The following is a 10,079-nucleotide window of genomic DNA, read 5'->3' as shown; positions in this document are numbered from 1 at the left end:
TTCATTATTATTACAGACAAATGTCCTAACCACTGGGCCACTGTGATGCACATGGTTCTCAGAATGAATTACAGCATGAAATAATTTGCATAACAGGATGGTAGAAATGTGTATAGGTGTTACAGAAAATTGAATAAATAATTTTATTTTTTGTTGAACAAAGAACAAGACCCATGAATATTGTCGTCTTGAAAAGTTTCTCAAGTATTAAAGCATCCTGTAGGCTTACGTGATAAATTGATCCCAGTCAGACTTTTACCTTATTTAAGGTTAGTTTTTGAAGAAGCACAACTTATGTGCTTGGGAATATATCACAAAAGGACTCACCAGTATGACCGGACGCTTGCAGAAGTAAAGGAAAGACAAGGCTTAATACAAAAACTGCTAAACCGAGCCAACAACACCACAGCGACCAGAGAGACATGTTCAAACAGAGCCGGAGAAGCCAGAGCAGTTGTAGTGTAGCTGTAGTGGTTGGCAATACTTTGCAAAGATACTAAACAAAAAGACAGGACTATAAGCACAGAGAGGTAATGACACACAACTGAGACAGATTAGTATTCAGGTGACAATGAATATGGGATCAGTTCCTGATTGAATGAGAGATTGCATGTCACATAAGTCCTCCAGAACAGCAGGACCATGGGAAATGTTGTAAGAAGAGTCAACTGTGGCAGACGGGAGGCCCAAATCGGTAACACACTTTGGTGATATGTGTTATATGCATTCCTACTACAATACCCAGCATTCCTTTGGAGCGGTTAGCTGTGTTGTATTTTCCTTGGTGGGTTAAGTTAGCTCACGGCATACCGGTTAGCTGAATAATCGAACGAGTAACTCTCTATGCATGGTGTTGGAGTGATTTCATGACACACACAGACACTGTTATTTATTTATTGCTTCCAAAGAGTTGTGAAATTATTACAGTTATATTCTTTTCTCAAAAATTCTTTGTACAATACTTTGGCAATATAAACAACAAAAAAGGCACAGTACATTTTATATGGTAGCACACTGTAGATGTAAATGTAGATCTAAAATGTCTAAAAGCATTTATGAGACTCATTTATGGTTCCTAAATAGATATAAGGCTTTATATACAGCTTTTATTAACTATTAACAAAAGAACCTCTTGCATGCTTGAAATGTGCCTCTTTACTGTCTGATTATTATTATTATTATTATCTCAGTTTTGTTCATTTTTAGAAACACTTTTTATTAATACTTCACTTGTATTCATCTAGTAAAAAACAAGCAAACATTTCTTTCATTTTCTGTTCAAAACTCATAATTTAACACTGGTATTGATGTTTACAATACATTGTGTGTTGCTGTATTTTGTTAATATGAGAAAAGTAGCTTTATATACTCAACATTATTACAAAGTAAACATAAAAACGTTAAAATACAATGGAAATGTCTCTTTTTTTTTTTTTTTTTTTTAAATATGTGTTATATACAGCAACAGGCTCCAGAGACTGATGGTACAAAAAAAAGACGTATTGGCATATACTGTATTAGCATGTATGTGTTAGTGTGCAGTTTGTGTGTTTGGGTTTGTTTATTCAGCACAATATGCATCAGCTCTTTTTTATTTTTTTCTCTGAGTGTATCGCCGGAGACAGGTGAGTGGGTTTGAGAGTGTGTCTGCACGGTGTTTTTATTGCATAAGCATAATGTGCATAAGCATAATAAAACTGTTTATATGGCTGTGTGGAGTGTTTAGGCTGGTATAAATTTGCGTGTGCGTGTGTGAATAGCAATAATGAACACTCCGTTAGTTGTCTTGTCGCTGGGCTGGTCGTCGGCCATCTGCTCTACGGTATGGCGAATTTCTCAAGTCTGGAAAACAACAAAACACACACACGCCCACAAGCATGAATATATTCTATATATGCATATACTGTGGAGCACAGCTGTGGGGTTTTGATTGCAATCTGTGATGAAAGCATTAATGATGTCAGGATGTCAGATGATCATCACCTCAAATCATCCTCAACTACCCAAACTCATCCCAAAAATACAGGTTGGAGCACCTGAAACTGGTACTGTAGTCTCTTTAAGAACTATAACATTTGTGATGACGCAGCAATCTTAAAATAAGTATACCATTACATATACTGTCAAAAATGTCCGGCCCTATCTTACACCCTGTGTAAAGCATGTTGTGATGCTTATTGCTACCTAAGGGTGGACTTAGGGTGGACACTAGGGCACGGTTACCTCCCAAAGAACACGTACATGCTCCCAAGAGAGGGTGCTTTTCAGGGTGGGGGTGTTGAATTCGGCACAAAACCGGGAAGCCCACTGAGCAGTAAATGACGTAAGTGTGTTTGGGCATGGATTGTTTAAATGCAGACTGACTCACAACAACCTAGGCAGATGGCAACAGTCAGACGTCCATTGTTATCTTGGCAATATAAAATAAAATACCAATCCGCCAAAGTCAGAGCGCACCTGGCTCTTAAAGCGAATGGCAAGTGAAACACTGATCACATGCTGGTTTATTTCATTTACCTTCCAAAACACCCAGGATTAATTAGGAGAATTAATAAATGCCTTTTAAACATTTTTAGCCGTGCAAGGCATACTTTTCCCGTCGTTACGATAGCTGTCATATAAGATACTGACATGCTCTAAATCATGCTGCAGAGGAATGATAATATCTAATACTTTCAATAGAAGTTGGGGTAAAAAGATTGAATTCCAAGTCATTTTGAATGGCTATTCGAACGTGTTGGTTCATTTATACTAAAAAACACTGAAACACTGTAAAAGAACAACTGCAAAATTAACATTATGTCAAACCATGAAAAAGTACACAAATGGAGCAAGGTTGTATTAAAGATTCTCTGCTTCTATGTTCTGAATAATTATATCATCAGTATAGATCTGCCTATCCCTAAACTTCCCTGTAGGTCCCCATCCAGTACCTGTGATGATTCCCTCGATGGCTCCATCAGCAACCGGTGACTTCAACTGCTTCTTCTTCAGCTCAGCTATCAGATCCATCTTGGGCATCATGGGCATCATAGGACCCTAATGGAATCGAATGAAGTTAAAGGTTATGCCAAGCCATTGCAATAAAGTCAACTATATGAACCATCATAGAAAAACTACTTTCTTTCCTATAGAACCTAGACAGCAGACAGTTCAGGACAAATTATGGTCCAGTTATGGAATTTAATATTTTTATACTGACCCAGCCGCATCAACCTCTTTTAAATGAGTCAAGATATTTGAACTCTAGGTATGTGGTCTTCATGGAACCCACAATTTGAAGTGTTTGTAGAGCATTGTATTCTACTCTAGGCCAAACCTAGCAGCTGTGGCTGTCATTCCAAGTGTGGACAAGAAATAGGCCATAATTCCTTCCTCTATGGCAGCCTTTCAATGGCTTTTTCCTTAAAAAAGAACCACTTTTTGCAGTGGTGGAATCAAGATATTTGAAGGGCCTGGTTCCAAATGAAAAGAGTACAAAACACAGGTCCTTACCAGGGTGCAAAGACCTATGGCGCATTATGTTTAACAAAACTGACTTAATCCTTGATTGAAATTATTACTCATTATTACAACCCTAAATTACAGTGGCTTGCAAAACTATTTATACCTCTTAAACTTTTTTTTTTTTACATTTTGTCACCTTAGTCACCACAAACTTAAAGATATTTTACTGAGATTTTAAGAGATAGACCAGCACAAAGTAGCACATAATTGTAAAGTGAAATGAAAATGATACACAGTTTTCACAATTTTAATCCAATAAAAATCTGAGAAGTTTGTGCTTCTAGAGATTGAGATTTTTGCCCATTCTTCTTTACAAAACAGCTCAAGCCCAGCCAGGTTGGATGGAGAGCATCTGTGACCAGCAATTTTCATGTCTTATCACAGAAGCTCAATGGGATTTAGTTCTTTAGCACTTTGACTGGGTTATTCTAACACATGCATATTCTCTGATCGAAACCATTCCACTTTAGCTCTGCCTGTATATTTAGGACATCGTCTTGCTGGAAGGTGAATCTCTTTCATAGTCTGAAGTCTTTTGCAGCCTCCAACAGGTTTTCTTGCAGGATTATCCTGTATTTAGCGCCATCCCTCTTTCCATTAACTCTAAACAGCTTCCCTGTCCCTGCCTGACTAAAAGCATGCCTACAGCATAATGCTAACACCACCATTTTTTTTTACAGTGTAGCACTTTGCATTTAGACCACAGTACCTTCTTCCACATGTTTGCTGTGTCCCCTACATGGCTTGTGGCAAACCTTTCAGAATTTTATTTGATTAAAATGATGAAAACTATGTGTCATTTTCGTTCCACTTCACAATTATATGCTGCTTTGTGTTGTCTATCACTTAAAATCTTAATAAAATACATTTAAGTTTGTGGTTGTAAGGTGAAAAGATGTGAAAAAGTTCAAGAAGTATGTGATTACAACTTGACTAGACTAGACTCCCTCCCCCTCCAATGCCACACATAAATTCAAATGCAACAAATCACATTTTTTTGGTCTGAAATGACCATTCCTGATCATGTTACTTATATGTACCAGTTTATTGGTAATCACACCCTTAATAGAGGACACACCTCCATAATATATTACACTTATTTTTCCCATAAGGCAGCCTATAGGGCACTAGAGCCAAGTAGCCAAGTTCACCAGTGACTCTACCAGTTCAAAGAACCTCCATTTATTGTCAAAATAAATGGAGTTTATGTTTATGTTTGAGCTAGTTCATAGAAAACTGTGGCAGCAGACATGTCTGACCTTTTGTGGCGTGGCGTCTTTCTTTTTTGGAGATGGGGTTGACTGCTCTTCAGCAGCAGCAGCCTCCTGCTTCTTCCTCTGCTCATTTTCCTGCTCTGCTTTCTGTTATTAATAAAGAAAAACAATAATGAATCACCAACAGTGCTGCCTTTTATTATTTCATTAACATAACGTTAAAATCCTATACCAAAATACACTTGTTCTTCTTAAAACGCAATTTTTTACAGTGGATATTTAAATGTAAATATAGTATTACATATAATAAATGTAAAATGCAATTATATTTATATTAGTTGTTCCAATGAAAATACTAGTATATATTGTACGTTGAGGGGACATACAGCCAATGTGGGGAGCTGGAATAAAGAATGCATGTTTGGAGAAAACTTTTTTTTCTTTATTGTAAACATTTCACCTGGGTTATAAGGATTTCCTAATTAGAACTTAACTTACTGAGTATAAATATCTCAGGAAGTGTTTGGTATTGCACGCATGCTCACAATGGGGGATGACCATTTAAATGGCCTGGGGGAAATATGTAACGTCCAGTATTCAGTGATGTATGCACTATCCCTTTAAGAGACTCTTACGCTAAATGTGCATGTGTAGCGTGTGTAGCCAGAGCATAAAAAAGGAAATATAATAAAAAGATTCTGTGCTCCACTTTGTATATCTGTGCAGTGTGAAGCTGCTTGAACACAAAACACTGAAACTTTGCAGCTGGGCTTTTAAACACAGTGTTTCCAATGGGACGTACAGCACAAATATCCCCGTAGTAAAGGGAATTGCCATATGTGTGTGTGTGTGTGTGTGTGTGAGAGCTTATCTTGCTTTTTGTTGTATTAGCGGTCTCTACTTTATACAAAATATGTAGAGAAACATAGTGACCACAGACTCTAATACAAAGTGGTCGTATATAATCAATATTCTGTCCATATAGACAATTTTTTTATATGACCTAATGTTTTAGCTAATCAGGGTATTTCACTACTATATCTTGTGCATAAAGACTTTATATTAGTTAACCTTACAAAATCTGTAATGCTATATATAATGAGTATTCCTCATTCCTCACTTACTCACCTTGTAAGCTTTGACAAATCGGCCGAAAATGGGGAAGAACATGGAGGGCTGGGTGGTCTTGGGGTTCTCGCCGAAATACTCCACCACTGAGATATACGCCTCCTAGTGGAATGCAGAAAAAGCACAGTCAGAACAGATCATAACAGACAATCTACAAAACCTGTGTGTTTATGCAGTATAAATGTGTTTTCAATCCAGTCCTCAAAGCCACTAGATGGCCATAATTTGTGCTTTAGCCCAGTTCTCAATACCCACAAACAAAACCATTAATAACTAATCACTAACTGCTCTAATTGTGACTAATACACGTCTACACATGGACCCTTATGAGCATCTGTGGGACATCCTCAAATGAAAGCTGGAGGATCGAAAGGTCTCTAACATTAACCATCTCTGTGATGTCATTGTCATTGTGTCATGTAGTGAACTCTATGCTCAAGACAGTTAAGGCAGTGCTGGAAAATAATGGGGCCACACAAAATATTGACACTTTGGGCACAATTTGGCTCTAATGTCTGGCTCTTAATGGCAGTGTGTTGAGTTATTTTGAGGGCGCAGCAGATTTACACTGTTATTTAAACTGTACAGTGACTACTGTGTTTCAAAGTGTCATATCTTTAGTGTTATCCCATGAAAACATATAATCAAATATTTACAAAAATATAAGGGGTATGCTGTATATCTTTATAAACATATAAATATATTACTGTTTCTGTCCAGTAATTGGCCTACTAAAGACACTGACTCGTGTACTAAAAGACGGCTAAGATTAAAACTGGTGACACAGGAGAGGGGTATGTGTGTAAGAGTGCATGTTTTCTGACCTGAGCCGTCTTGCTGTCTTTAACGAGAGAATCCAGCACATCACTGTTGGCCTTAACAAACTGTTTCAGTGCTGGGATATCATCCTGCACCAGAAACTCTTTCTTGGTTCCCTCCATCCCTCGTTCCAATGCTCGCACATCCTGCAATACACTGTCCAAAGAGACTGGGAGAGAAAAAGAGACAGAGAGAAAGAGAGAGAGAGAGAGAGAGTTATTACTTATGCTTTTTAAAGTAAAGGTAAAATGTTATTTAAATGTGGTAAAGATAATCTTTATCATAAGTCTTCTTTGATAGAACTGTTTAAATGAAGAAGCATTTCTGAATCAGCTCATTTACTGTAACATAAATGTAATAAAACATTTTCAATATTTAAAGGAGCCTCTTAATATCAAACTGTATCTTGGAATTGTTGAATAATCCAGATCCTACAAGTTATTAGGAGAACAGTAGCTTCAGGAATCAGGCTTGATGTCCACAGAAGTACTATGACCGATGCAAAAGTGCAGAGAGCAACAGGGATTCACCCTAGACTAAAAGCTAACTCTAGGCGTTGCTAGCTTACTGGTATTTAATATCATCTTGATCATTTACTCAAAAAATGAACCGAAGTACCTCAGCTGAATCAAACTAAAGCTAAACACACATCGTAGAGGAAAGTACTGGTTAATTTCTTTTTTCCCCACAATGCTGCATTTACTCTGCTCCATCATGTCAACAGACATGAACACACTCCCCCTCCAGCCAGTTATGTACAAGCTATATTTCCTATAAACTTCCAATCTTTAGCATATAGGATGAAAAAAATCTACTTATCAATTTAGATAATATATTCATATTTTCAAAACCCAGAGATGCCACCAAACTCTGCAACTTTTCTCTGCACTGTATTGCGTTAAACAGGCCCGCTGCAACAAGGCAAGCAAACCAATCAATTACCTAAGCCATCGAGCTGGCCTGGGGCCCCAGACAATGACTGCTTATGAATTGAATGTGTAGTGGATTAACCAGAGGATTTCTTCATTGCTTACACACAGACACACACACTACCCCCACTTTACGGCCTATAAGGAAACTTCGAACCCAGAACACTCTAAAAAAAACCTTGGAGTAATCTTTTCCAAACAACCTTAAATTTCAAAATGACATTTACTGACTATTTCTTCACTCAGCCTCGCTCAAGACTCCTAAATGCGAGTTTAGGGTAAAATTCTGTTTACATTCCTCCAAGTCATAAACCTCGGAGTTAATGTAAACATTTGGAACATTTGCAACACCATCACTAGGACGGGACTGCGGACTTAAGAGAGTGTCAAAACTTAATTAATGCCTTGGAAATTGTTAATTCACCAAATGTTGTACCAATTTAGGGGTTTGTGCCTAGTTATTTCTGCAATCACTTAGAAATAAGATTAATGAAATTAAGAGAAATGTTCTAAGCTTGGGATTCCATTTTCAACATTGCAGGCTCAAATTCTGTGGGGTGCAGATAAGATCACCTTCCCCCACCATCGTAAATTCCGACGCCAACCGCTTATCTAAACACAGCAGAGGGAGAGGAATTTCTCACTCAGAAGATTTTGCTTAAAATACATCTATATTGACTATATAAAAAATGTGTTTTATAGAATGTTTACTAAATAATGGTATATGTGTCTGGTATATGGTATATGTGTTTGGATGTGTCCTGATTAAATTCTCCTACACATTCAAGTCTGAATCAACAAGGTTTAACTAGCATTTGATAATCTAGCTTTATTTGGTTATCAGTGGTTTAACCATGTATTATCTTTTAAGTGATTTAATTGGGTTTAAATAATAACATGTCTCTTGATCTCTTTCCATCTTTCCATCCATTGATGTATTTCTAAGATTATCTTGAATATTACAAAACTGTTTGTGGGCAAAATATATATATATTACATTTATTGTGATTCAATTGTAAGATTGTTGTTTCCTGAATTTATCCTCACAAACTGGTATGCTGAAGAATGTATTTTGATCCACTGTTTAGTTGAGTTTTCTTTTGGTTTGGTCTATTAGAAAAATAGACCACTAGCTGAAGCATGTTGACCATGTGAGGGGGGGGTTTTATGGCCCTTTGTGCATAAGATCTTCCCTGCCAAAGTTTGAAATTGCTCCTAGACCAATCAAAACAAAGACATTTGGGCCACAGGGCCAATCATAGCTCGAGGGCCAAACAGGCCACAGAGTCTAATAGTTAAACTGGGCAGACACAGTTCAGTTGCCAGTTGAGTTTTGGGAGTTCAGGTCAGAGCAGTTGGAGGAGAGAGGTTAGGGAGCCCAGAGATGGATAAAGGATAGACTGTTAGTTTAGTCATCTTAAGTTAGTTTTCTTAGACTAGTGCATGTAATCTTCAAGTATATTAATATTAGCTATCCTAGTTAAAATATCTAAGGTTATTTTACAATCTACGAAGCCAAGCATTATTCCATCTAAGTTTAGCTAAAGTACAGCTGAAAAGGAGATCCGCCAGATCCAACCCAGAAACCTGCGGTCCGGAGGCCACCAGCAAGCCAGCTGAGAGCGAAGGGATTTCCCTGTGGGTTCTCATGGGGCTCCGTGCTGACACAGGAAGTCAAGCCACCCTGCAGACCGGCTCACGTGATCCTTTTTCGGGGTGAAGCATCAGACGACCAACCCAGGCGGACTCACCAAGGCCCACTTCAACAACTCAGAGTAAGGCAGAGCTGGGTTTAATCTTTCGGCAGATGGTGTCTGTTGGTCATGGTTTGGTCGGGTCTTTAATAGAGCGTCTTTAGTATAGATGACTCATTTTGAGTGGCTTGGTTGGAAATAAGAATTGGTTTCGTAGACTTAAAATGCCTTAGACCCTTATTTAGAAATACTCACTTAATAGTTATATTAATCTTTATTCCTTTCATATCAGCATTATAACGTGTTTGTCTTTTATTTCTCATTTATCATTCTACACTATGATTTGATAGCTAATGGCTACATTTATGACTTTTTAATGAATTATTTACTCATATCTGTGTGATTTAATAAATACTTTTATTTTACAAAACCTGTCATTTCAGTGTGTTTTTCTGGATAACTTGGTTATGAAAATTTCTGTCACCTGTAGAAACCACACCCTGAGATGTCTTGTGTTATTAATTAATTTGATTAATTAATTAATTAATTAATTAATCTAATTAAATTAATTTAATAACTGGCGCCCAATTAAAAAATATTTCAACATCTCAATTAGCACCAGGTATTAAACCACTGAGCCCGCTACATAATTGGCGCCCAACGTGGGGCAGGATTATTATTGGCTCCGCCGCGAGACCAGAATATACACATTTCATAACCAGTTCCAGAAAATAGCGCTGTAAGTTGCAGAATAAAGTGTATTTTGTTGTTATTATTAAATGCGTTAG

General features: G+C 37.4%; 1 protein-coding gene across 1 annotated transcript in view; it reads right to left on the bottom strand.

Moving 5' to 3' along the window:
* Positions 1–909: 909 nt before the first annotated feature.
* Positions 910–10,079, bottom strand: part of fmnl1a (formin-like 1a) — a 52,932-nt gene continuing 43,762 nt past the window's right edge. The window contains exons 22-26 of the mRNA XM_007229950.4: positions 6,674–6,837; positions 5,850–5,951; positions 4,767–4,868; positions 2,934–3,039; positions 910–1,842 (exon numbers count right to left, since the gene is read on the bottom strand). Of these exons, the coding sequence (XP_007230012.3) occupies positions 1,778–1,842; positions 2,934–3,039; positions 4,767–4,868; positions 5,850–5,951; positions 6,674–6,837 (539 nt within the window). The 3' untranslated portion in view covers positions 910–1,777. The remainder of the gene's footprint in view (positions 1,843–2,933; positions 3,040–4,766; positions 4,869–5,849; positions 5,952–6,673; positions 6,838–10,079) is intronic.

This window comes from Astyanax mexicanus, chromosome 19, assembly GCF_023375975.1.
Source record: "Astyanax mexicanus isolate ESR-SI-001 chromosome 19, AstMex3_surface, whole genome shotgun sequence".
NCBI lineage: Eukaryota > Metazoa > Chordata > Actinopteri > Characiformes > Acestrorhamphidae > Astyanax > Astyanax mexicanus.
Note: the sequence above shows the minus strand (reverse complement) of the source record. Positions and strands in the feature narration are given on the sequence as shown.